The sequence below is a fragment of the Glycine max genome, chromosome 13 (genome assembly GCF_000004515.6).
Source record: "Glycine max cultivar Williams 82 chromosome 13, Glycine_max_v4.0, whole genome shotgun sequence".
Lineage (NCBI taxonomy): Eukaryota > Viridiplantae > Streptophyta > Magnoliopsida > Fabales > Fabaceae > Glycine > Glycine max.
The window spans coordinates 44045692-44073411 of record NC_038249.2 but is presented as its reverse complement, the minus strand read 5'-3'; the positions used below and the strand labels follow the sequence as shown (position 1 = coordinate 44073411).

At 31.8% G+C, this 27720-nt stretch overlaps 4 protein-coding genes across 6 annotated transcripts; 2 read left to right on the top strand and 2 right to left on the bottom strand.

The window, feature by feature from the left end:
- The first annotated feature begins 5682 nt into the window (after window positions 1-5682).
- On the top strand, window positions 5683-10769 carry LOC100815251 (probable sulfate transporter 3.4). Its single transcript, XM_003543602.5, has 13 exons — window positions 5683-6021; window positions 6589-6637; window positions 6774-6981; window positions 7331-7502; window positions 8545-8610; window positions 8729-8842; window positions 8951-9067; window positions 9213-9339; window positions 9442-9728; window positions 9848-10038; window positions 10126-10211; window positions 10286-10362; window positions 10457-10769. Exons 1-13 carry the CDS (start codon window positions 5710-5712, stop codon window positions 10598-10600), a joined length of 1950 nt encoding a protein of 649 aa, XP_003543650.1. The 5' UTR covers window positions 5683-5709; the 3' UTR covers window positions 10601-10769.
- A 4088-nt stretch (window positions 10770-14857) lies between these two features.
- On the bottom strand, window positions 14858-17749 carry LOC100793953 (FCS-Like Zinc finger 10). 3 transcript variants are annotated; one of them, XM_006595078.4, is made up of 3 exons: window positions 17470-17749; window positions 15373-16513; window positions 14858-15290 (listed from the first exon to the last, which is right to left on the bottom strand). In XM_006595078.4, the coding sequence occupies exons 2-3, from the start codon at window positions 16416-16418 to the stop codon at window positions 15140-15142; spliced, it is 1197 nt and encodes a 398-aa protein (XP_006595141.1). In that variant the 5' UTR covers window positions 16419-16513; window positions 17470-17749; the 3' UTR covers window positions 14858-15139. The 3 variants fall into 3 exon arrangements, with proteins under 3 accessions (XP_006595141.1, XP_006595139.1, XP_006595140.1); XM_006595076.4 differs by having other exon boundaries at window positions 15373-16532; window positions 17470-17748; XM_006595077.3 differs by having other exon boundaries at window positions 15373-17749.
- A 1576-nt stretch (window positions 17750-19325) lies between these two features.
- On the top strand, window positions 19326-21208 carry LOC100814194 (trihelix transcription factor ASIL1). The gene is made up of 2 exons (XM_003543600.5): window positions 19326-19533; window positions 19658-21208. The coding sequence occupies exon 2, from the start codon at window positions 19819-19821 to the stop codon at window positions 20971-20973; it is 1155 nt and encodes a 384-aa protein (XP_003543648.1). The 5' UTR covers window positions 19326-19533; window positions 19658-19818; the 3' UTR covers window positions 20974-21208.
- A 3369-nt stretch (window positions 21209-24577) lies between these two features.
- On the bottom strand, window positions 24578-26993 carry LOC100793425 (pentatricopeptide repeat-containing protein At3g16010). The gene is made up of 2 exons (XM_003542056.5): window positions 26675-26993; window positions 24578-26526 (listed from the first exon to the last, which is right to left on the bottom strand). Exons 1-2 carry the CDS (start codon window positions 26724-26726, stop codon window positions 24683-24685), a joined length of 1896 nt encoding a protein of 631 aa, XP_003542104.1. The 5' UTR covers window positions 26727-26993; the 3' UTR covers window positions 24578-24682.
- Window positions 26994-27720: the final 727 nt, after the last annotated feature.

Sequence of the window (27720 nt, the reverse complement as noted above, 5' to 3'; positions counted from 1 at the left end):
ACTCACTTTTCTCAACTTCCATGAACTGTCCCACAATGCATACAGAATTAGGCTTCGCAGAATGATTTTTCCGTGGAGAGGATTTTACATTTCTAAGGGATAGACACAAAGTACAGAAAACCTTATACTGTTATGTAAGTGTGATAGGGTTAGTGGTGGGCTCTTGGTATCAATTTTATGAATAATCAAACTGATCCTGAAATCATTAAAATCAGCGGCCAAATTATGGGTGAAATGACAATGATAATATTTTTATATTCGTTTGCCTTTTTAATCAACAATACAGATGTATAGCTTCTAGTGGTGAATCTTCGAAGTGGGATATTGATGGGGTACTACTGCCTTCCATTATTGCTTAAACTGTAACATTCTCCTAACCAGCCTAATTATTTGCCTGTTATTGGTTCAAGAACTACTTTATACTGTTTTAATTTCTGTCTTCACGTTTTATATGCAATGTATAGAAAAAAAAGAAGAAAAAAAAAAGCCCTACTAGTTATATCTGTATTAACGGTAAGTCTAAATATGTTTGACCCATTTCAGTAAAATGAGGGGGCTAGGAGCTGTTTTTTTTTTTTTTTATATATTATTATTATTGAGATTACAGTCACAATCTGATAAAACCAGGTAAATGTTGTTATTTGTACTCAACTTGCTCAACAAACAAAGCAAGACGTAATTATTTTTTTTTAATGACCCTTATTTTGAATCTGAATCCGAAGAAAAAGAGAATTGGAGTGAGGAAGAATGTAGAAGACAACTATGATCAGAGCAGGCACCTCTTGATTTTTAATTAGAGCTAGCATGCATCATGCATTTACAGAACAATGAGAATATGGAGAACTTTATCCTTCTCTTGATTTTTAATTAGAGCTAGCATGCATTCACTTCTTCCTCCCATGGAAGGGCCTTGAATTAAAATTGATTTATAATATTCTTGTAGTAACGTATTTTAATAATTTTTTTTAAAAATTTTCGTTATATTAATTATCTCATTTTATGTTTTTTCCTCTTGTTTTCTCTTAATAATAAAATATAAATAGGATGGATTTTCCCTTATTTTATGTATTTATTATAGACACATAATAAATAAAAGAAAAGGCATCAATAAGCAAAAAATGTTAAAAACCAAATCACGTAAGAAACAGTTTTTTGGATTTACGAAACAGTATAGACAAAGTGGAGGCAAATTTACAAAATTGGGGTATTTTTTAAGAAAATTTACCTTGTAATATTTTCAAAATCTACTCATTCCTATAATTTTTTTAAAAAAATTACCCCAATTTTTAAAATTTGCCCAAAGTGGAATTCTATTTATTCGGTTTGAACTACGTATCTCCATTGTATTGTTTTATTCAGATAACTACTTTAAATTTGTTTGTTTTAGATTTTACAACATCAATATCGAAATATTTTGGCTACTTGAGATATTTTTCGCAAGGGAAACAATTTTTTCTTTCTTCCCACCTTCCATTTGCGGTAGGAAACAAACAAGCACTTAATTTGACCAGAAAAATACGTTTTTCTTATGCTTACGACGGCACTGTCGGCACAATGAAACGGGAGGAACAACTCTTTTTGCCATAGCCAAACTGCTCTGCCACACAGTACATGCATGTTGTAAAGTATATGTTAGTTTTTTTGTGCAACTTTATTGCCTAACTGGATTTTGGTTAAGATAAGGTTAATTAATTTTACTCTTATTAAAATTATAAGATTGAGTTAGTGATAAAAAAAGAAAAAAATTCATAAATTTAATTCTTTCGCTGATAAAAAAAAATTAAGAATTGATCTTAATATTTTTCTGACAAAAATTAACTCTCGTGACTATTGTTAAACACCAAGTTTTTTCTGAAACACGGATTGAGGGGATGATGTTCACTCACCTGGTGACTACAAAGACTAGAGAATGAGAGTGACTCAGGTTATAAAGCTTATCACTTTTACATTAAAAAATATATATTTTTCTTTTCTAGTTGATATCATTACATATGTGCGTTGTTGAAATTTAAATATGCCATTCTACTGTTTATGGAAAAATATGGAGAAATTAACGAGGAAATTAAGTCAAAAGATGGGTAAAATAAGGGAAAAGTGCAATGCAGTCGCAAGGTTGGAATTTATACTGTGCCATAAGCCCATAACCATAAGAGTAATCATATTTCAATATTCCAACGGCTGCTACATCTTTTTTTCCGAAGGCTGCTACATCTTATTATTGACACTTATTACTTTTCGAGTTTAATAATTATTTGTTGACAATATAAAATAATCATCACTTAAATAAACTATTATTGATATAATTAATTTTAAATAATTATTTTAAAAGTTAACAAAATAATTATACATAATAATATATAATTAAACAATAAAAAATACATAATTTTTTATCACTTAATTTTCCTTATATTTTTTTTCTTTTCACCTCACATCACTTTTCATTTATAGTTTGCTATCTTTCATTACTTTCTTTTATATATCTATTACCATGAGGTTTTCATGAATAATTTTCCTATGCATAAAAATAGGATTTAATGAAAGGTGCACAACTAAAGGATCATATGAACATTTATATTCTTGAGAAGAATTGTCTCAGTTAATTGAGTAAAATGTATGAGTTATTGGAAATATCTCGATACATGTTTTTGATTTTTATAGATAAAAAATGAACTTTCATGCCCATTATTATTATTTTATTGTTGTTGTTAATTAAAGGCTAATAACACATTTCTATAATACTCTTTCTAACATTTTTTATAATTAATTAAAATTGTTAAAAATTATAAAATTATTAATAAAACTCATTAAATAAAAAGTAAGACACGTAATTTTTTTAATTTTTGGTTAATTTTAGTCCATAACAAAAAAAAACATATTTAAAATAATATATTAGAGAGCATATTATTAGCAATTCTCTTGATACTGTTGTTGTTATTGTAAGATTGTTTTAAATAAAATTCTAAAATTGTCAATAGATTATGCACATATCACTTTTCTCATTTCCTAATCATTCACTTGATATTTTTTTAGGTGAACTCAAGTATTTTTAGTCAAAAGTTAGAGAATAATTTCTCAATATATTAACATTTTAGAAGACCAATCATAATCCTAAGTTTTCAATTAATTAATTATTAAATTAAGAAGCTTGTTTGTTATTTAATGATTTTTTTAACAATTACATTGCAAGATCACTGAGGATAATAGAAAAACAATCTTAAATACTGTAAAATCATTGGGTCTTATTTAAGGCTCTGCTTGTTTTTTAGACGAAAACAAGTTATCAAAGACAAAAGTAACGAGTGTGTATTTGTTTTAAGTGATGCTTTGGAAAATTAATTTTGAATTACTAGAATTCAATCATGAGTTATTTTTCTCTTCACAATTTGTGAATAGATATTGAAATAATGAATGTTAATAGCAAAAAATATGAACCTACATCACTCTCCACAAAAAGTTTTTATTGTACATGTTATCATTGACACGAGTTAATTAAAGGGGATTGTATAATAACAAGACATTGACATGTTGTGGCTTAACATGTCAATGAGAATGATTAATTTTGAATTAGTGAGATTCACATTATTTATTTATTTTCTTCAAAATTTAGGAATAGATATTGGGATGATAAATGTTAATAGCAAAAAATTTGGATTGAAGGGAACCGGATAAAAACAAGGTACTAACATGTTGTGGCTTAACATGTCAACAAGAGTGATTAATTTAGAATTAGTGAGACCCACATAAGCTATTTTTGCTCTTCACAATTTGAGAATAGATGTTAGGATAATGAATGTTAATAGCAAAAACTCTAAACCTATGTTACTCTTCAAAAAAAAAAATTTATTGTACATGTGATCATTGACACAAATTAATTAAAAGAGATCGGATAATAATAAGGCACTGACATGTTATGATTTAACATTCCAACGAAAGTGATTAGTTTTGAATTAGTAGGACCCACATGAGTTATTTTCCAATTTACAAATTGGGGATAGATATTGGGATAATAAATGTTAATGATAAAAAGTCCAGACTTACGTTACTCTTCACAAAAAGATGTTGTTGTACATGTGATCAATGACACGAATTAGTTAAATGAACTGGATAATAATAAGGCAGGGGCACGTTGTAGCTTAACATGCTAATGAGAGTGCAATATTGTAACTATGTAAGTGTGGACTCTTTTATGCACATTATATAATATTGAGATCCACATGAGTTACTTACCTCTTCGCAATTCGGGAATAGATATTGGAATAATGAATGTTAATAGCAAAAAATCAGGACTAATTCTACGTTACTTTTCACAAAAAGCTTTTATTGGTAAATGTGATCATTTGTACGAGTTAGTCAAAGGATCTAGATAATAATAAGACAACGGCATGTTATGGCTTAACATGCTAATGAGAGTGCAATATTGTAATTTTGTAAGTGTGGTTCTTTTATGTACGTTATATAATATTAAGATCCACACGAGTTACTTTCCTCTTCGTAATTTGGAGATAAATATTGAGATAATAAATGTTAATAGCAAAAAGTTTGGACTACTCCTACATTACTTTCCACAAAAAGTTTTTTGTCGTATATGTAATCATTGACATGAGTTAGTTGAAGGAACTAGATAATAATAAGACAATGACACAATTTGCCTTAACATTCTAATGAGAGTACAATATTGTTACCGAGTAGACGTGGATTCTTCATTTATAATTGTTTATTCCTTTAAAATACTATAAGTACCTAAATTTATTTTAAATTTAATTTGATTTAAATTTAAATTTTAAATATTGGGACACTATTTTAAATTATTTTTTATAGATAAAAAGTAATTTTTTTATATTTTTATAATTTACTCATCAAGAAAAGAGATTAATTTATATTAGTTTTAATAAAATGAATTTATCCATAACATGAACAAAGTGGAGTAAATAACTAAATATTAATTTAAATTCATTTTCCTTATATGCTTGTCAATCTTACATTCATGGAGTATCTATATTGGACATTCTTTTTTATCATTACATATCTATATTGGCCAATATTATCTCACTTAAGGGCCAGCAATATATTTGTAGTTTGATTTTCTTTTTATCTCCATTTAATTTGTTTATATGACATCCAAACAATATCCAAGACAATCTACCCAAAATGGAAACAAAGAAATACAAATTGAAATTCACTTTCCACATATATAGTACTTGTCGAACTTACATTCATAGAGATTCTCTATATAGACCATTTTTATCCAAAACACATAAGATTTTTTTTTAAAAAATATCTCTTTTTGTTCGATATCATACCAACTAGGGGAAGCGTGCCTCTATAATTTTTTTAATAATAAATAAAAAAAAACAAAAGTTAAATACAGTTAATAAAAAATAGTGGGAAAAAATTAAAAGTTTAAAGAGGAATTTAAGAGTAAAACCTTTCAAATAAAATGTGGACACTAAATAGAGTATTGAATTTATAATTAGTATAGATTAATATTAGTTAAATGACATTAATAATAAAAATTAGTCAAAGAAACTGAAAGTAAAAAAAAAAATAGTTGAGCGCGATGAGTAGTAATAACCGTGGAAGATTATAGGGAATAAAGTGACCGACATGTCCCTACAAGACAAGCGTCGAGACTGGAGCGGTAATGAGTTGAAGTGTGTCCTCTATAAATTGGCATCAACGCTGTGATTGTGTTTTAAGAGAGAGAGAGCGATGGGTGTGAACTCCAACAGAGTGGAACACTTTGCTAGCCATGATAGCGCCATCGAGGAGACAATGCAAATCCATGCAGTGCAGTTGCCACCACACCAGACCACACTCCACAAACTCAGGCACAGAGTCTCCGAAATCTTCTTCCCAGATGACCCTCTCCACCGTTTCAAGAACCAAACTCGCTTTAAAAAGTTCCTCCTCGCACTTCAGTATCTCTTCCCCATTTTCGACTGGGCCCCAAACTACAATCTTACCCTTCTCCGCTCTGACCTCATCTCTGGCCTCACCATTGCCAGCCTCGCCATTCCTCAGGTTCACAACATTTAGCCACCCAAATTGCTTTTTTTCTTATATAGCTTGCTTGATTGCATGTTTTAGATGTAATTTTTCATGTTTTTTCAACCGGTACTATAATCACAAAAATTTTAGTCAGATTTTTTTAAACTTGTACTATATAAATTGTTTCGTCGCTAATTTTACTTTTTCTTATATACTAGTAGCATGTCTGATTGCATGTTTTAGACGTGGTTTTTCATGTTTTTCAACTAGTACTATAATCAAAAAAAACTTTCGTCAGTTTTTAAAAACTTGTATATAAATTCTTTCTCACTAATTAATTTTTTTCTTATATAGCGTGTTTGATTGAATGTTTTAGATGTGATTTTTCATGTTTCTAACATAATTATAACTTCTGCGTCTTAAATGTGAATTTTCTAGTCTCGGCCAGTTTTCATACACCCCAGTAGGAGTCTCACTTTTTTTTTTTCTTTTTCTTTCAAACATAACATTTCACAAACTCTTTTATTATTAACATAAACGTACTTACATCATATGTTAACGCGTCTGAAAGTTTCAATGTTTGTCTCTTGTTCTTTGCAGGGAATCAGTTATGCCAAGCTTGCCAACTTGCCACCTATTCTTGGATTATGTTAGTATTTTTTTTTATTTGTCGTTTCCGCGTTGCCTGGAATTGAGTTATTGTAGTAAAATAGAAAATATGTTACGATGGACGTTTCAATATTGTGGGGGAAAGTAACGGTTGAAATGGTTTGAATATGGTGCAGATTCGAGTTTTGTTCCCCCATTGATATACTCGCTGCTTGGAAGTTCTAGACATCTTGGTGTTGGACCTGTTTCCATTGCGTCTTTGGTCATGGGATCAATGTTAAGTGATAAAATTTCTTACACTCAAGAACCTATTCTCTATCTGGGATTGGCTTTCACCGCCACTTTCTTTGCTGGTGTATTCCAAGCTTCTCTGGGTATATTAAGGTATTAGTTAATTCAACACACCCAAAAAAATAAACTAATTTTAACTTATCTATAAATATTTATATAAAAGTTGAAAAAAAACATATACGTCAACATTTAATCACAATTAATTATGTACATAAATTTATTAATTTTTATAAAAATTACTTTAAAATCATGGATTAACAACAAATTATGATTGAATAAATGGTGTAAAGGTGTTTTGAGAAGTGAAAATTTCTAAATTAGTTTCCTAATAAAAAATTTTTTTTAGTAAAGTTGAAGATGAAGAATTTATGGTTACAGGCTGTTTTTACTGGCTAGTTATATTTTATGATTAAAATAAGCTTTTGGTTGTGTATACACACAGGCTAGGCTTCGTAATTGATTTTCTGTCGAAGGCAACGCTGGTTGGATTCACAGGCGGTGCTGCCATTATTGTGTCACTGCAGCAGCTGAAAGGTTTACTTGGAATAGTGCACTTTACCAGCAAGATGCAAATAATTCCAGTAACGATCTCTGTTTTCAAGCAAAGACACGAGGTACAGAGCTCCACCATGAGCATCGAATATTCGAATCTAATTGCGATTTACTTTAACAATGTTTGCTTGGAATCAAATATTTTACCACTGTACCATTTTTTTTACTGACTTAACTATTTCATCAATGATTTTTTAACATGAAAAGTTTTTTTTTTTTTGAAGGAGTTACATGAAAAGTTATAAACACCAAATAGACATCTATTTATTTTTAGTTCGATTAGAGTGGATCGTGTATGGTTTTAATTTTTGAAATTGATATAGTTATCTATAGTAATTAAATCTTTACCTCTCTATTAGAAGTAAAAGATGATAAAATAAATTATTAGTTACTAATAATATATTACAAATATGTAACTTGATGTATAAATTAATTTAAATATCATTTTTTATAATAAATACTAAACATGAAAATGATTTCTAAGTTGAATCAAATCATTTCTATTTTTTTAATGATTAAAAATACTGAAAAGAGGTAAAACTTATTGTGAGAAATTAAATTCACACATTCTTTATTTATGTTTTAGAAATTATTCAATCAAGTTGATTTCATAGTTCAAAAACAGCCTTTAGTTATGCTTTTTGAAATGCGAATAAAGTTAAGAAAGTAAAATATAATTAAAATTACAATCACAAAAAAAAAAAATTGTTTTGATATTTTTTCTGGCTACTGTTTCGCTTCTTTCAAAGGTCTAGCAAAGCTACCTAGAAAAGAAAATAACTCTCCCGCACCACACAACCCTTTCAAGCATTCTGATAGAACTGATTCTTTTATTAAGAATATAGACTATCATTGCACTCCAAGATTGACAAGCGAAGGATACCTATTTTTATAAAATATGTTTTCTTGCAGTATTATATTAGGGAATCACATTCCTAAAGAAAGAAAAAATTCTTGGAGAATCACAAAAAAAGTTTTATCTTTAATTTTTCTTGCTTTCTATAGCTCTTAATTAAGGGTCACTTTTAAATGAACGGTACCTGGCCTAGTGAATGTAAGCGTAAATACGTGCATGTTCACTAACATATTTGAGCAACTTTGCAGTGGTCATGGCAAACCATTCTTTTGGGATTCGGCTTCCTGGTCTTCTTGCTGACAACAAGGCACATTGTAAATTTCTCTATCTTGCACAAACACATTTATACAGTATACTGTTATTTGCTTTTACTGTTCTCTTGTGTTTTTTTTTTTACCCCTAAGATCTCACAGTTCTTAATCATTGCAACAGAGTTTGAGGAAACCAAAACTATTCTGGGTTTCAGCAGCTGCCCCATTGACATCAGTTATTCTGTCAACCATTTTAGTCTTTCTTCTGAGAAATAAGACTCATCAAATTTCAGTTGTAAGACACTAAGACATATATTTGATCATCGATTTTTTTCAACACACAAGAGATGCACAAATATAACTTATTTTTCTAATAACTACTTCTATGTATATTCTCTGGCAGATTGGGCACTTACCAAAGGGAGTTAATCCACCATCAGCAAACATGTTATACTTCAATGGTCCTTACTTGGCTCTTGCTATCAAAACTGGCATCATCACAGGGATCTTATCTCTCACTGTAATTGCCCTGTTGGTCACAAAAAATCTTTGATTTGCATTCTCATAAATTCATCATAACTATTTGTTTAAAGACATAAATATATCATATTATGTAGTTTCATTTAACTGTCACTCTTATTCCACCAAATTTTCTTATGTGACAGGAAGGAATTGCAGTAGGGAGAACATTTGCTTCACTTAAGAACTACCAGGTGGATGGAAACAAAGAAATGATGGCCATTGGTCTAATGAACATAGCTGGCTCTTGTTCTTCATGTTATGTTACAACGGGTAATAATTCTCCTCTAATTTGATCATATGCCTAGTTACATAAGAAGCATTGATTTTGAGAAAGTCTACACATACATTCTTATGTGTCAAATATACTTGCAGGATCCTTTTCTCGATCGGCTGTTAACTATAATGCTGGAGCACAGACAACAGTTTCAAATATAATCATGGCTGCAGCTGTTCTAGTGACACTTCTGTTTCTCATGCCTCTTTTCTACTATACACCAAATGTTGTCTTAGCGGCCATTATCATCACTGCTGTGATTGGTCTAATAGATTATCAATCTGCATATAAATTGTGGAAGGTTGACAAACTTGATTTCTTGGCCTGTTTGTGCTCCTTTTTTGGGGTTCTGTTCATTTCAGTGCCTTTAGGTCTTGGTATAGCGGTAAGCTGTTAATTCATTAATTTTTTTTCTTCCTGTTATTTACAAAGCTAAAATATAATAGCATGATAATGCAATTGTTTTGCCATAAAAATAACAGCTGACTTGGTCAAAATCTTCAGGTTATCATATCAGTCCTCAAGATCCTGCTTCATGTCACTCGACCAAACACTTTGGTTTTGGGGAATATACCAGGAACACAAATATTCCACAACATAAACCAATACAAAAAAGCTTTAAGAGTTCCTTCATTTCTCATTTTGGCTGTTGAGTCTCCAATCTATTTTGCTAACTCAACTTATCTTCAAGAAAGGTAGGTCAATGCTATTTCAGTAATGTAGCTCAGTATGGTGCTTTTGAATCCATGATTCCATATGATTGAGAGCTTCTCCTGCAACAGGATACTGAGATGGGTTCGAGAAGAGGAAGAGCATATAAAAGCTAATAATGGAGCTCCATTGAAGTGCATAATTTTAGACATGACAGGTACATACTATTTTCGTTGGACCTACAACATTAGTTATCTAAAATTTTGACTTAATAATATTCTTTTTTGTCAGCTGTCACAGCCACAGACACAAGTGGGCTTGACACTTTATGTGAACTTAGAAAGATGCTGGAGAAGAGATCACTTGAGGTACAGACACTGATTGAGATGTCAAAATGCCTAAAACACTACCCTACCCATTATTTTGTTTTCTAACCTCTACATTTATTATTGGCTACTGCAGTTTGTGCTGGCAAATCCTGTTGGAAATGTGATGGAAAAATTGCATAAGTCAAACATTTTGGATTCTTTTGGATTAAAAGGAGTCTATCTCACAGTGGGAGAAGCTGTGACTGACATTTCATCAATCTGGAAAGCTCAGCCTTGATTTCCCATCAATGTTGTTCAAGGACTTATATATGGGGATAAACTCTCTAACCTTATATTTTTGCCTGCGATGAATACTTTTGTTTAAATTCCGGAGAGTCTAATTTCTGTTAGTAGAAACCTTCAAAACAATATTACCCCGTAAAAATGAAAAAGGAGTGCCTTCAAAATCAAGGACTTTGTTCTTTTAGAAGCGTGTTTCTTACCTCAGGTTGATGGCCCTGCCGATGTTGCTCCTTATAGTTTCTCCGCTATTTTACCAATTTTGCTTCTTGTTAGAGAGGGAAAAGAATCCGATACATGTTTGATAACCTTATTAGTCTAGAAAAATTGAGTTCAAAATATGATTAGAAGAATATAATCTTAAGAAGAAAGAATGGAAAAATGGCCATCTCTTCTTTTAAACAACATTTTTGCCACAAAATTAATCCACGAAGGTAGTATAAAAGACATTTTTTTTAGATAAAGGTAGTATAAAAGACTTGATGACTAGATATAATAAAATTGTGTAAAGAGTAATAATACAAAAATACTTTATCATTTTAAATATTTCTTTAATATTTTTCATTTTTTTTATCTATCTCTTTGTTTTTCTATCAAATCATAAATTATATCAGTATCTATATTTTTTTCTTTTTTTTTTCTGGCTCACTCTAGGTGTTATATATTATAATGGGTCTCCATGATTTTTCTTGGGTAAATTCAAATCTCGTAATGCATTTTACATCTCTTTCCTCTTTCCCCATTGGCCTCCTTCGTCCTGTGGGCTTTTCTCAGCATTCCAACATAGCGGCGGGTCCTTTTTTGAAAGTAAAAACTGTGCCCAAGTTCTTACTAGACTATATTCATTCATAAAAGTGATTGGACCTTTTAAAAAGTTATCATCATAATTAAATCCCAATGATGATAATACTAGCAAGATTTTATGGATGAAGATATTGATAATAGCATTTAATTTAATTAGTCATGGTTACAAGAAGAGGCCCAAAGACACTGCCAAATGCAAAGAGCCCGGAGCAAACCACTAGAGAGCCAAGCCAGATTTTGGGTCACAATTCACAAATGACAAATACCAGATACATTAGTAGCAGCACAGGCTTCAATGAACAGTAAACATGAGGAATTTTAGCCTGCATACAAGTATGTCAAGTGTCTTAAATATTAGTAATATCATTTTTAACGTGTGAAATGAAGAAATGACATCCAACCTTACGATCGTTATTAAGGCAAACTAAGAAATGTGCACATGCTTATCATATAATCGCACACAATTGGCAAGACTTCTTATATGATACTGGCTAGAAAGCACCCTACTTAAAGGAATTATAGTGAAAAAGTAAAACTACCAATACAACTGCACAGAGAAAGACCAAAGAGTTACACATCTATAGATCAATCAAGAAGTAAAAAACAAATTACAGAGCTCCATTCTGCTTTTGAATATAGCACCATTAGAAGATATGTCACACAATTTACGTATACTTGTAAGATTTTGAACAGAGCCAAGAACTCATAAAAAGAGAATATTTTTTTTTTGGAACTGAGATGTTTTTATTGAATATTATTTTATAAGATTGAAAACATTTAAACAACAATATCGTATTTTACAGTATACAATTATCAGTGTATTTTAGTTAGTAATGCATTTTTATCTTCTAAAATATTAGTGAGTTTTATCCTCTAAAATATACTTCTTTTTTTTTATAGGTGTGAACTAATTAAAAATTATCTTTAATATGGTTTGTAAGATAAATTTATCATATATTATGATTTATTGTTAAATAATAATATAAAAGAATTTTACATTATTTATATATGCATTATTTATTCACTTTTATATTTTTATTTGAAATTCATGCATATTTATGAGTTTAATTTCTATCCACTTTCACTAAAAAAAATCACACTCAACAAATCAAAATTGATAGATGACACTGGAAGAATTTTAAAGTAATTGTACATGTATTTATTGTTTATATTTTCTTATTCAAAATATATGAATATTTATATTTGAATTTAATTTCTACCCACTATCAATATAAAATTTTACATCAAAAATCACGATAAACATGACTTTTAACATATTTATTTTAGAAGTCGGTAGTTATACGTATATTCTATAATCTATATAGACCAAATAATCTATTTGATCACTTATCTTTTTTTAAGCTTAATTTGATTATTTATTTTTTAGAAAATCCATTTTAATCTTTTATGTTTAAAAAAAGAAGATCAAAATGATCATTTTGTTAATACACACTTAACATTGTTAGTAAATAAAGATATTAATGACTAAAAGCGTCACAAAATAAGTTTATTTATTTTTCCTTCATCCTCCTCTTCTTATCCGTTGTCCTTCCCCTTTCCTCATCTTCCATCGTGTGTATCTCCAACTCAATAACATACAACAAAAATAAAAAACATCATCACCAACGTTGGCCGTGATGGAAATTGATGAAATCAACCATGTCCAATTCAACCCGATCTACTAAGTCTAGTCTAGTAATAGCAGGAGATGGAAACAATTATGACAAACCGCCACATTGTGATCCAATCGGGACCTAAAAGACATATTTGCAAACCCCATATATATAATAGGAAACAAGTGAAATGCATTTAAGATTCTAATTTCTCACAAATCAATCACTAACATAGGCATGATGCCTTGTGTCCCTAAAAAGGAAACACAATTGCCCTAAGTAACCATAGTCCAAAAGCTAAAAAAGCCCAAATTGAGTGAAAAGCAAGCACAATTTTTTTTTTTAAAAAAGAGAGAGAATATGAAAAAACTGACAATGCGGCTCGTGGTGGTGATGATAGAGGAGGACCTATTGACGGCACGGTATGCAATGGCATCGGAGGTGGTGGGAGGACACATGGGATTTACGTATACATTGGTGTCACACACCAAGCTTGGGTCTTAGAAGAAGGGGGGGAAGAAGGAAGGAAATAAACAAACTTAGATTTTGTGACGATTTTTAACCGTCAATACTTTTATTTCACTAACCATATTAAATGTACACAGAATGATCATCTTAATTCTTTTTTAAAACATAAAGGATCAAAATAAATTTTCTAAAAAGATAAATGACCAAATTAAATAAAAAAATAAAATAAAGAATCAAATAAGTCATTTAACCATCTCTATATATCATTAGGTGTCTTATTTTCAGATTTTTAAATTTATTCATGACACACGACTCTTATATCCATAGGTAAATAAAATAATAAATGACCAAATTCGTTCTTAATAAAAGTCTGAAGCATAAATTGTTTTCTCATAAATAAAAAATTCAAATTTAATTCATGAATATAAAAAAATATGATAAATTAATCTTGCACATAATTTAATGACATCCTTAAATTTTGTAACTTAATATTAAATTAATTTTAAAAAAATATAATTTATTATCTATTAATCCTTAAATATTATAATTTAATAATAAAATGATCTCTCACACTTTTTTTCTACATTCAAGAAGTAAATAAAACTTAAGTTAATTGCGGTTGACCTCCTTAGAGTCCCATGATGGGAGGAGGAAGAGAAATGTCCTCTCCCCACTCCTGTTGCAAATTGCAATGCAAATGCAGAGTGGGTGATGATTGATGACCCAAGCACGTCGCTATTAGTCTGTCTCTCTAGGCCTAATTGGTAGCCCACAAAGCCCATTTTTGGCAATTTGCATTGCAACGCTGACACCCGTACAACTTCTATACTTGGCTAAGAAACACAGCATGCACGTAACAACTAATAATAATAAATTAATAATCCTCTAATTAAATTAATTTTAAATGAGGCAAGAATTGCTTTGCGGTGCTTTTTCCAAATCATCAACTATCAAAGATTCATCAATTACTATTTTAATCTGTTGGTCCACATCAACAAAATCAATTACAAGGTTCACCAACAAAATTATTTGACAAATAAGATGCGGGTATTGGCAATGAACACCGGGAAACCATGTCATAGGGTAAATGATTTTATGTAATTTAATTTTGGAGTAAGGCCCCTGCTCTGGAGACAACGAGGCACACTAGAGCAGCAAAATGAAGAAATGATAATTTGGGAAGCAGAACACTGGCATATGTATGTAGTCATAGTACGAGAACAAATTTATCATTCCAAATTTATCTGCTGACCAAACAATGCAATAAACAAACTAGATTAGTTAAAAATCTCAATGGCAAATAGGGAGTATGATTATTATTAACTTTTAAGCAAAGGTAGAACTGTAGAAGGCAATGATAGGCAAGTAAAAAGAAAATGATGAGAAGCAAGGGCCTGCTGTAGCCTCTTTAATCAACTCATCCAGTGATAATTACAATGCATATATATGTTCAAGAGTTACCAGAAGGGAGAAAACTCTGCCTATTCCGGCAATAATAACTCACTGAACCATGAAATATGGTTCTTGTTGACAACCAGCACACTACATAATTTTGCATTGCAACCATCCATAGCACAAACAAATCCACATAGGAAGCTGTTTGTAAACAAAATTATTCACAGTATCTCTCAACGAAGTAAAAAGAAAGCATGTTATTTGGACAAAAGCAGACCCGTGAGGAAGAGATCATGGTAACTTGAGTCAGGAGAGCTCTCTGCTGAGTTAGTACAAGTTTTCTCCAATTCCTCCCCTGTCAAAATTTCCTCTGATCCACATTCAAAACTGCAAAATGCTTTCTCACCTCTGCAAGATATACAATATATTACAACTAATGCTTTTGACACAACTGAAGTAACAGTAGCTTAGAGAAATGCTTGGGACAAACCTGTATCTATAAATGTCTTCCTCCTTCACTAATTTCTTATTACATGAGTAACAAAAGCTCAAAACATTGTCAGAAGGATAAGGGGCTGATCCATCTGAAAATGAAGGAACTTGAGAATAGCTGAAAGCAGGTTCTTCCTTCTTGCTGAACTCAGTGAAGTCATGGTTGTGACATTCCAAAATGCAGTCACCAAAAATGTGTGTTCTCTTAGGGTTTGGACCATGAGAAATTATACAGGTATAATCCTCAGAAAGCTCTATCTCTCTCGCAGAGAGTGAGCCTATACACCCTTTGCTAAAATCAATGGATATTGGAAGTGAATTTGATTTAATTTTCAAAGAATTACCTACCTGTGAAACTTTGCTTGTCACTTGAGGCAAACTCATTAATACAGATGCATTATTTCCAACACCTAATTCATTGATTCCCAAATTGGAGTTTTGAGTTGAGTTGATCAATGAGGAAGGGCTAAAGGAATCAGGCAAAGAAGTTATGGTACTTTTGAAAGCTTCGCATTCCCAATAGTCATCTTTCTTTCCAGAGACATCATCAAAGTTTTCCAGTTCAGATTTGGGAATTGTGGTTTCAGAAGGAAGTGAAATTACATAGTTTTTTGGCAAGGAATTAGATTTCAAATAAGGCACAAGGGATTCCTGGTTGTTGTTTGAGAATTTAAGGATGCCAGTTTTCACCTGTGGTCCAAAAATTATGCCTTTCCTCTTAAATTTAGCAAGGATGTCATTGTTAAGTTTGGTTTCATTAGCAAGGGAACTTATGATGCCAAGGCCTACTTTACTGCCATCAAACTGCTTCTTATGCCCAGTTTGAAATGATGGCCTAGAAGACTTGGCACTAAACGGGTTGCTAAGATTTGAGAAGAGTCTGCAATCCAGAGGAGATGTAGGGCTCCAAACAGATTCAGAATCTGGCAAACCTTTAGCACCAACCCCCAACCTAGAACCACCGGTATGGAAAATTGAGAAACTCTTTTGTCTTAGGCTTAATGCATCACAAGGTAAAGAGAAATTGGAAGAAGAATCAGCCATAGGATTACAAATCTTCCAAATATGATCCTTTTCCCTTCTTCAGCATTATCCTAGTGTCACATTCCTCTTAAAAGGATGAAATCATCATTTCCTTGCTGCATCAAATTCAAAAAGCTAAAGAGATAGCATTGTATTAATTCCTAGACAATAGGAATCATGACCAAAGTTCACAACAACTAATCAATGCATGAAATATTTGCTTACTGATTTAGCCACTCAAAGATTTTTGTTTTTCTATTCCCCCCCAAGTACACAGATATTATAAGAGGAAATGAAACTTGCAAAATTTGGCAACGATGAGCAGCAGAATTATTACAAATATTAGTAAATTGTTAAATGCTTTTTCTAGCCCAAAAAAAGAAAAGAAATCTGCAAATCTCTTGATATTTTTGCAACTCAGTTAATATCGGAGTGAGTATTAATTTCCATTCCAAATAGAAGTTATATTTGCTGCACAAAGAGCAATAAAAGAATCTAAATTTCCATCTGAACTGATAAATTTAGAATGGTGAATCTCATGACAATTTTAGCAAACGATCCAATAAAAGCTTTTCCAAAGACATTCTTGATAACATAATGCTTCAAAACAAATTTGGAACAAACAAATGAATGAACAGTGATCAGGATTGACAAACGGATTAAGTTTAAAAAAAGGTTGAAGAAACTGTAATAGATATAGATACAGTTTGAAAGCTCCTAAGAAGCATACCCCAATAAAATATCTTGGTTGCGATTGCAAAAGATTTATTTTAAAAGTATTCATCAAACACTCAAAATTCAACAGTGAAATCAACTTACACATGATCTGGTTATTACCCAGAACAAAATCTGATCGAGCAATCTAGCAAAAGCTTGAAAAGGGTCTCTGATTATTTACCCAAAAAAAGAAAAGATTTCTTTCATAAAAACCCATTACACATTCCTATACAGTGAACTCCGAAACCACTCATACACATTAGGAGAAGCAAACTTAAAATAGAAAAAAAAAATCCAAGAATGCATCAGATTGGTGAGAAGTGAAAGCAGACAAATTTAGTGTAAAGCCACCTACTTTTTTCAATCGGAGAGAAACCCAAATGCGGAAACCTTGCAGTGATGAACATCAGCAGCAAAGACCAAACCTTGTTTACACTCACTACTCACTACATCACTCTCTTCACATTCTTCTTTTTTTCATTTACTCTGAATTTTATTTAATTTTATTATTTTTAGTTTTCACCGTCTTCCACTCTTCAACCTGCATGCATCAAAGTCAGAGAAACAGTAAACTCACTGAGTCTTCCGATGTACTACTCTCTCTCTCTTTCTGTCTTTCTCATCTCACTCTCATCATTGAGCGCTAGAATACAAATACGTATAATCCTTGTACGGGAGTATTGTATAATATATACACATTTCTTTTATAATATTGCATAAAAGAATAAATTAATCACAAGAAAAACATATAAAAGAATAAATTATAATTTATAAATGTTTAAATTAAAATTTTATTTTAAATTTATTATATATATATATACATATAAAAGAATATAAAAGAACAAGACTCATTCATAAATTGTAATTAAAGTCTGATAGTTTAAAAAAAATTAATTATATTTAAAGACTTTTTAATAAGTCTGGTCTATTTAATTTAATAGATTTTTAAAAAAGTTTGAACCTACTATTTTAATTAAATACGTCATGCCAAACACTTTATTTAGATCAGATTGTAAACCCCAGTAAGTCGGTTAACGTATTGCCACCCCTGGTTATAACTTATAAACATCTACAAGGCTCCAAAAAAGAAAACTGTTTTCTCACAACAATAATTTTTTATTTATTAATATATACAAAATCTAATGTAAAATTTCCTGAACCAATGAGTATTTTTCTTCTTCTTAATTTGTGTAATACTTTAATTAATTGGACAGGTGCCTTCCTTGTTGAGGAGGTTGTTTTAGGAGGAGTCGGCACAAAACAAAAGGACAAAGGAAGAAAGCTGAGCGGGAGTTCAAAAAGTAACAGACCAATGTCCACAACTTCATATTTTGCGTGGGACCAATTTACCGTAATAATGAGAATGGGGCCACAAAAGATAACATGAAGGTCAAATTTAAATAGGTATATTTTTATTTAAAATTAAAATTAGGATAAATAGCTAAATTATTTCCTAAAAGTGTGGTCATCCATAAATTAATCTTGAAAAATAAAAAATTTAAATTTAATTCTTAAATATGAAAAACAAAATTAATTTTATTATTAAATTTGTGATATCATGTTAAGTTATAATATTTAATAATTAATTTGATAATAAATTATATTTTTTATGATTATTTTGATATTAAGTTATAAATTTTAAGAATTAATTAATCATTAAGTTGTTTGTAAGACTAATTTATTATACTTTTTATATATTTATTAATTAAACTTAAATTTTTTATTTTTTATGAAACAATTTATCAAGTATTTCGTATTTTTATGATGAATTTAACTATTTATTCTTAAAATTATTTTGAATATTTATGTTGTATTTTTTATAATAATAATGAGATTTAAATCTACTATTTCATTTAAATCATCCGAATATGTTGTTATTAGGTCAACTCCAATGTCCCATTCATGTCCAATTTTTTTATATTATGTGAATTTATATATTTATATTCAAATTTATCGTATATTGTTTAATTAAGCAAAATTTATCTTTTAATGTATTTATTTTATAAATTAATAAATTACAAATATTGATTTAGCTTTAAATTTAATTGTAAAAATTTAATAAAACCAATAATATTAATTAAAGATGTAACATAATATTTTTATCTAAAAATTTAATCAAATCATGCACGAAGCATGACGTAAAATTTTCCTACAGATGGGATCTCGATCTTGGTTTTAACAATTCGTCCAAGAACCAAAGTATGGTAGGGAATAATAACAAACAAACTAAAGTAAAAATAAATAAAAAAATGAAAAAAAAAAAAAAGAAGTTATGGCATCCACCCGGCTCACGTTAGCAAGGAGCAACTTCTATCTCTGTGGAACTTGTGATGATGGTTCGCCAATTGACAGTTTCTTACAGTCTTGTTTGCAATTCCACACTTTTCATTTCCCCCAAATTCCGTTCTCTCAGTCACAGGTAATCACAATCTCCTCATTTTCCTCCAATTTCATGCAATTGCTTTTGTTTCTCTCCTTCAATTATTTCTCCTAATTTCATTTTATTCGATTCATATAAGAAAGATAATTGTGAACTAATCCAGGACCATGCAATTCATTTCAATTGGAATATAATATAGTATACACAAAGAGGGTCTGTTGATTTGTTGGTTAAGGCCTTAGAGGAGAGATAGAGATACTACTACTACTAGTTCTGTCTGTAGCTTTAGTTTCCTTGCAAATTGCAACTGTAACCTGTTTCTGAATGGATGGCATTGAGGATGATGCAAGGTATCCCCCTAACCCATATGGTTATGGTTATCAGAATTCTCTATATTCCCCCCCAGTTGATACTGAATATGCCCTAGATGATAATGATGAAAATGAAGAGCATGTGCAGTTAGAAGGGGAAGATGAGGTTGATGTTGATCAAAGTAACAACCTTCAGCTTCCCCAAAAGGATGATGATGAAGAAGATGGCATGGATGGGGGTGGTGATGAAAATGATGATGATGAGGAGGAGGAGGCGGAAGAGAATAAGCAGATTGATTATTATCCCACTAAGAGTGATGAAGATGAGGTAGAATGGCACCCAAAAAAGCAAAAGCTCAAGAGTTTGATTTCGACCTATGAACTTGCGCCTAGAGTGCCAGCACCATCAGTTGCAGCTACAGCTCCCTCAGTTCCTAAACCATCTTCTGGTGGTAGGAATTCACTAACTGACTGGACTGAGCGAGAGACGTTTGTTCTTCTTGATGCATGGGGTGATAGGTTTCTTCAACATGGAAGGAAGAGTCTTCGATGTGAGGAATGGCAACAAATTGCAAAAATGGTATCACAAGTTTCAAAAATTGAAAGGACAGATACTCAGTGTAGAAATCGTCTGGATACATTGAAGAAAAAATACAAGAAAGAGAAGGCTAAATTTCCAGATAGTGATGGTGGAGCTTGCAAATGGGTTTATTTTAAAAGTATGGATGAGCTAATGGCTTCTCCTCCGCAACAAGCTGGTCTCTCTTGTGGTGTAGACTCAGGAGAGTATGTTTTTATGAACCCCAGAGTTCATTTGAACCATGCAAATGGGTTGGATGAAATGAGGGATAGTCCTGACAATACAGAATCTACTGGTGAAGAAGGTTCTGATGGACCTCAAGCAAAGAAAAGAAAGAAGAGAAGGGGCAGTGGTGAAGCTTCTTCCTTCAGGTTACTTGCTGATTCCATTCAGAAATTCAGTAAGATATATGAGAAGATAGAAAATAGTAAAAGGCAGCAGATGGTGGAACTGGAAAAAATGAGGATGGATTTCCATAAAGAGTTGGAAACACAGAAGAGGCAGATTTTAGAGAATCTGCGGTGTGAGATTTCAAAACTAGAGCAGAGAAATGATGACAACGATGATTCTGCTGAGAATGGTACCTGAAGTCTTATGCATTGTAGTTCTCATTGTTGTGTAACAAACAATGTAGACACTAGACAGCTAGTTGTATCATATTTGAGGCATTTTGCCCCTTCTTGCCAGCAATGTTGCATTTTACTAGAATTAGAACCGGATACCCCAATTATGTTATCGTTACGGTGTTCAGAATTGTGCTCAATGCCTGTCTGGTCTGTTACTTGACTTTGGTACATCCAATTTATGAATAATTATAATGTTAGATGATAGTATGAATTACTTACTGAATCAGTTGACATTTATGTCTTTTTGTTTATATTTATAAAAAAAAAACTGAGTTCGCTCTTGTTGTATGGTTATTTAACATGTGATTGGTCCCAGTTCATTTTGTAACAATTTTTATTGAAAAATCTCATGCAAAAAGATTCATTCCCAATTTATGGCCAAGTTTACATAAAGTTTAGATGGATAATGTTTCTACAGCTTTGGTAATCTCCGTGGCGTTCTTTTCAAACCCATCATCACTTTAATGGTCATATGAAAGGGGGGGGGGGGGGGGGGGGGTCAACTTCCCTTTAAATTCGAAAGTCACCTACAATCTATTAGCCATAGAGGAACAACTCTATATTATGATCCATATTCAGATAATTTCATATGGTTTTACATCTTTTTGATATATATAACATCAAATGACTCGGCCAGTCCCCAAAGTTGAATTCATATTAAAAAAAAACAATATATTTTCTTGTTTCACCTTTTTAAGATGGAGAAGTACATTGATATATCTGGTTCTAGGTTTGACTGGAAGTAAATTTCGGACCTAAAAAAAGGCTTTATAAGTAACTTTAAGGCAAAGCAAAGTGTTATTATCTTAGGTCTTAAATTTTAACCTATCTAAGAACATATGTCAAAACTATCCGTGGTTAGACATATGCATACGGATACTTTTTTGGTTGGGGGCATCATTAGGACAGGGAAAAGACATTAGACAGCTACTATCAAATGATAAATGATAAAGAAGAGTGATAAATTCATTTACAACATCGACAAAAGCTATTGTCCACCATTTCTTCAACAGATAATGTGTGATATCTGTTAAATTTGGACAATATGAAAGAGGGTGCGATAAGAAAAATAATTGATTTGACCTAGGGACACAGACCCCATAACTCATATTCTCTGTTATGAGAAAAACCCCTAAACGGAAAGTTTGCTTTCCCCCTCCTTCCCAATAACAGAAAGAAAAGCATGTTCCGAAATGTATAAACGTACTCTATAGTTTTTTATTAAACTACTTTTTCAATATTTTCCATCCCCACAAATAGTGGAGATAAAGGGAAAGGAACCATAGAGTTTAACATGTTGTGGATTACGAGATTCAGGGTTCTACAATGTTCATAATTATCCTCTCCCTCCCAAGTCCCACCTCAACAGTTACCCTGCTATCCCTCCACATGCCCCTCGCGATGCAGGAACCCATGTGGGCATGTGGCATGTCCCATGCTAGCTTTTAATTGTAACAAGTTTGCAAATTGATGCTCTGCCCTGTTCAGGAAAATACTAAGTTAGTGTTTAGGCTTTATTGAAGCCGTCATTCAATGTCTTGAAAAGGCTTTTGCTTTTCTTATTACTGCTGATGTACCTTAATTTAATATTTAGAACACACAAAAATTGTTAATTGCTACTTATCTCCTTCTCATAATTATTGACTGACCAAGCTTGGAAGTTTCAACTTCTTGAATTTCTAATGTGCTGAACAAATGTCTTCGCCATCTATTTTTTGCTACCAATCTTTAACTAATCGAAACCTTCGATTCAACTATGCTTACGTTCTTTTCTCGTCTTTTAGGAAGGCAAGATTAAAATGCAATTTTATATTTAAGTTTTTTAAAACTTATAAAAAAAAGTAAACTACTAATTTTAGTGAACTACTGATGGTCCAAAAAACACAGCCATGTCTATAGTATTGAGCAAAAACCATTTTCCCATAGTTATTTGGTAAACATTAAACACGACGAGGATCTGAATTAGAATACGACTCGAATTTGTGCACGTTCCTTTTCTTAAGGCAAAGAATATAATAAATATTGATAAACGAAACAAATAAAATGTTGTGTATCACTCATCGTTCATACCAACATAAACGCCACGGTTGCATTACTTGTGTCCACTCTCTATATGTTGCAAAAAAACAGAGGGAAAGGATAATGATAGTTGGGGAAATTGACCAACAACCAAAATGGGTTGTTTTTCGAAACTTAATACTAAAATGAATTGTTTTGCAAATTATTTACTAAAACAAGTGATTCAAGCCACGTAAGATTTGATGGCATTAGTCAACTTCTCTCCGTCAGGATGACACCACTATGCAGAGTATCACCAATTCACGTAAATGAGTGACTTGGTGGTGTCATCCTATGTGGCTTCACCCAATCAGACGTGCTTCTCCAAGATTGGATAGTCTTTCACGAGTTGAAAAAATGTTAATTTTGAGAAAATGACTTAGAAAAAAAACGTGACAAGATAGGGGTGTAATTTTGACCACATCTTCCCTAAATGAGTGAACCGGTGGCACTAGGCTGCTTGGCTCTTCCTTGGTGGCACCGGCCAGGTCCTTGCTATATGGTAAAGTACCATCGGGCTCTTTGCTTTGGATATAAAATGCAACGTCCAACTGCAACCTTCTTGCATTGGAGCTTTTGTTGCAGAGAAATTTTTTGTTGTAAGTTTGATTGTTGCTGAGTTGCTGTGAGTGTGTTGTTGAAAATTTTTTTTCCTGTTGTGAAAGTGTTAGTTTGGTGCTGCAGAGATTGTTGTTGGTTGTCAAACTTGCTTTAGTTTTTTTTTTATCTTGTAAGTTCTGTTATATATATATATATATATATAACGTTTCAATTATTTAATTTTTGCAGTTACTTTTTTTTTTTCGTCGTTATAGAACAAAATATGTGATATTATTGTTTTTTTAATTAGTTCATAAGTGATTTTTTTTTGCCTAAGTTAAAAAAATATGGAAAAAATATGCTTGCTATTTGTTATTTTGTAGTAATAAACTATAATCAAGTGAAGCCACCCAATATGACGCCACTTGTGTGAAGGCATGCAGGGTGACATTACTAAGTCAGGAACTAGTAAACCTTCCAGTCTGATGCCACTTGGATGAAATCACTCAGGATGACGCCACCAAGTCACTTAGTCACTTGAACTAGTGACACTCTACATAATAGTGACACCTAGGAGGAGAAGAGTTGAATCATCCATCTTGGTATTTAGTTTCGAAAAACAACCCCATTTTGGTCAATTACCCTGAAAGTTGCATGACAGCATGAGTATGGGTAGACATTACAAATTTTGACCTAATAAAAAGTTAAGCAGAATTTCATTGTTCTTCAATTAACCAAAAAACAGGATGTGTAAATAATCTGTTTGTATTTGTATCATTACTCAAAATAAATAAAAAAAATGAAAATTCTCAGTCTCTAGATGTATCATTACTCGAAATTAAAAGGAGTTATACTGTTAAAACAAAAATTTCCTCAATACTTTCTTATTCAGATTGAGATCTACTATATTTTTCAAGGTTTCTAAATATGTGGAGCATTTTTTTAATATGTAGTTTTGAAACATATTATACACAAATTTCAATGGTTGTTCCTAAACCTTACCTTCAAAAAATTCAAGGTATTGATTAATAATCAATGACAGACTCAGTCAAAAAGGTAAAACCGGATTGCTCTCATGACTCTACCATTTTACAATCATCAACCTTACCGACTGCCTCAAGTATTGAAGAGTAGGTGATGAGGTCATACTGGAATCCTTTAGAACTCATTTCTTGCATAAGTTTTGCAGCCTCTTCAAACAGACCTGCTCGGCTAAGACAACCAAGAATGGTGTTGAAAGAAACCACATCTGGCTTAATAGTAGAGTTCTTCATTTTTGTAAACATTTCCAAAGCACCCTTTGGTCCACCTGTCCTAGCCAAGCCATTTAGGATAATATTATGAGAATTTATATCTGGGGTGCAACCATTTTCTTCCATAGTTCTAAACAAGGAGAAAGCTTCATCCATTCTTTCTGCCCTTACCATTCCTGTCATGAGAGCATTATAAGCATAAACATCAGGGGTGCATCCAAGTTTTTTCATCTCATTAAACAGATTGATAGCTTCATTGAGTCGCCCACATTTTCCAAAATGCTTAATCATTACAGCATATACACGAGCGCTTGAACATCCACAGTTCTCTTTCAACTCCTGGAATAGCTCATTTGCAACATCATAGCGTTTTGCTACTCCAAGGGTATTGATCAGGCTGCAGTAGGCAGCAGGACAAGGTGGAAAGCCTTTTTCATCCATCTCCTCAAGAAGCAACAAAGCCTTCTCAACTCGATTTGTTTTGCAGTAACCGTCGATAAGAATTGAATAAGTAAATGAGCTGGGGACTATTCCATCTTTTTTCATCCTCTCAAACCATGAAGAAGCTTCAGAAAGAGGAGCTTTGGCCTCAAATAAAGATTTGATGATGGTATTATATGTCACAACATTAGGTGCACAGTTCAGCAATTTCATTTCATCAAAAAGCTTAATAGCATCTCTTAAGTGATTTGATCTTCCCAAAATGTTAATCAAATTATTCATCAGAACCACATCAGGTTTACAACCATCTTTCAGCATATTCTTGTATGTCATGTATGCATCTTCAACCCTCCCAGATTTCCCCAGCCCCCTTATCAATTCTGTATAAGTAAAAACAGTTAGGAGACACCGCCGTGCTCTCATCTCCTTGACTAGTCCCAAAGCTTCTTCAACCTTACCCACCTTAAAGTATATTCCCATTAAGGTTGTATAAATTTTAGCAGTGGGCTGCAATCCATTCTCCTTCATCTCATCAAACAATCTAATAGCAGAGTCATCGCGATTTAGTTTTGCAAATGCTGATATAAGTGCACTATATGTAACAGTGTCAGGGAAACAATGCACTTCACTGCACATTTCATTGTACAGCTCATGGACCTTTTCATGATGCCCCTCTTGCATCAGCATCAAGATGATAGAGTTATAAGTGCTCGCCGTAGGTCTGCACTTGCGACCCTTAACCTGGTAAAAGACAGATAATGCCCTGTTGACCATCTTGGCCTTCCCCAAGATTCTCACAATTTCAGACAACTCAGCAGGAGCCATTGCACATGAACCTTTAACCATGTCTTGTATTGTCTTCCACACTTCACCAAACATCCTATGTTCATCCAAGCAGCGAATCAAGGCCATGTAAGTGGTCGAGTCATGTTCAAAATTCCTCCTCTTCCCAGCCCACTTAAAAAACTGAATCTTAACACTGACCTCAACATCTATCTTAAGAATCTCGCGAACCAAGCGAGGATCGACCTTCAGCTTCAGCACTTCCAAGGCCTTTTCTGCATCAGGTCCCCATTTGAATATTTTCAAAATTCTAATGAACCTCTCATCCAATGTCCGGGAATAAGGGTCCCTCCTTAACACATGTCCTCCTTTCATGGAATTGTTAAGGTGGTTTCCTTCATGGGAATTAGGCAAGCGAAACATTTGGGCAATCTCATTTTCTGCTAGTTCAATTTAAACCTCACACAATCAGATAGGATTATAGGTTGCATAATCAAACAAACTCAGGTGACACTTCATATACAAAAAAAAAAAAACAAGGAAATTAAAATCAACAAGAACAATAACATTTGAGAGAGTGAGTAGAACCTGTTTGTTTTAATCTCTGACAGAAAGGAGGAAAAGTTGATATCCTCCTCATTGTTGGATTCGCCGAAAACTAGCTTAACTGCAACTTGTTGGATTAATTTATGCGAGCAACAAAGCAAGAACTACAAAAGGGTGCTTCAAATTTCAAACTGCAAGAGCACGATTACGAACCAAAGTAACTATTTGTTAATCGTATTCGCAAGTCGCAAGCTTCTCTTTCGTTTTTCACACCGTCGACCAAGCAAACAGCACAAAGCCAAACTAATTGGGCTTGTATTTTTATCGGCTGGGCTGGGCTGGGCTCGTCGTTAGATTTATGAAATAAAGATGAATAAATAGTCATTCTCTCGTTGCTGAATGCATAATTTATTGATAAATTTGTAGATGAAAGATTAAAATTCAAAATTTAGTTCCCTAAATTATAAAAAAAATGAGATAAATTTATCCAGATGTTAACTTCCGTTGTCTATTACCGTTAATAAAATAAAAATTTGTTACAAAATTAATTGTCAATGTAGTAGTCATATTAAATATATTTGACGAAAATGTAAGGAAATTATCATTATTAAACCTAAATGTCAATAATTTTTATTAGTAATTCTTGTTGAACGAAAATGTTAGTAATTTTTTTTGGATCAAAATGTCAGTAATTTATTATTATTAGACCAAAATGTCAATAATTTTTCATTATATCAAAATGCCAGTAATTTTTATTAGATGTAAATACTAGTATATTTTTGTTGGACCTAAATATCAGTATATTTTTATTATTGTCAATTTTTTTTTCATTTAAGGCTAAAATATAATTTTAGGATAAATCTTATCATTTAAGGCTAAAAATATTTTGACAAACATAATTTAAAATAAATATAATAATAACCATAATATTGATTAATAACCATAATTTGTCTGTCACAATATAAATTATCCAAAATAAACATTCTATCAATTTATCAAAACATATTGTACCAGTTTATCAATCATTACAAATTTATCCAAATTATAATAGTTAATTACAATCTACTATAAACAAAAGATAAACATAG

Excerpts from the sequence above, each read along its gene's own strand:
- LOC100814194 (XM_003543600.5), top strand. The coding sequence starts at position 19,819 with ATGGATGGCATTGAGGATGATGCAAGGTATCCCCCTAACCCATATGGT.
- LOC100793953 (XM_006595077.3), bottom strand. The coding sequence starts at position 16,418 with ATGGCTGATTCTTCTTCCAATTTCTCTTTACCTTGTGATGCATTAAGC. Across the intron at positions 15,291-15,372 it reads GAAGACATTTATAGATACAG|AGGTGAGAAAGCATTTTGCA; the intron begins GTTTGTCCCAAG and ends TATATCTTGCAG.
- LOC100815251 (XM_003543602.5), top strand. The coding sequence starts at position 5,710 with ATGGGTGTGAACTCCAACAGAGTGGAACACTTTGCTAGCCATGATAGC. Across the intron at positions 7,503-8,544 it reads TTTTCAAGCAAAGACACGAG|TGGTCATGGCAAACCATTCT; the intron begins GTACAGAGCTCC and ends GCAACTTTGCAG. Across the intron at positions 9,729-9,847 it reads CTTTAGGTCTTGGTATAGCG|GTTATCATATCAGTCCTCAA; the intron begins GTAAGCTGTTAA and ends CAAAATCTTCAG.
- LOC100793425 (XM_003542056.5), bottom strand. The coding sequence starts at position 26,726 with ATGAGGAGGATATCAACTTTTCCTCCTTTCTGTCAGAGATTAAAACAA. Across the intron at positions 26,527-26,674 it reads TCAGAGATTAAAACAAACAG|AAAATGAGATTGCCCAAATG; the intron begins GTTCTACTCACT and ends TTGAACTAGCAG.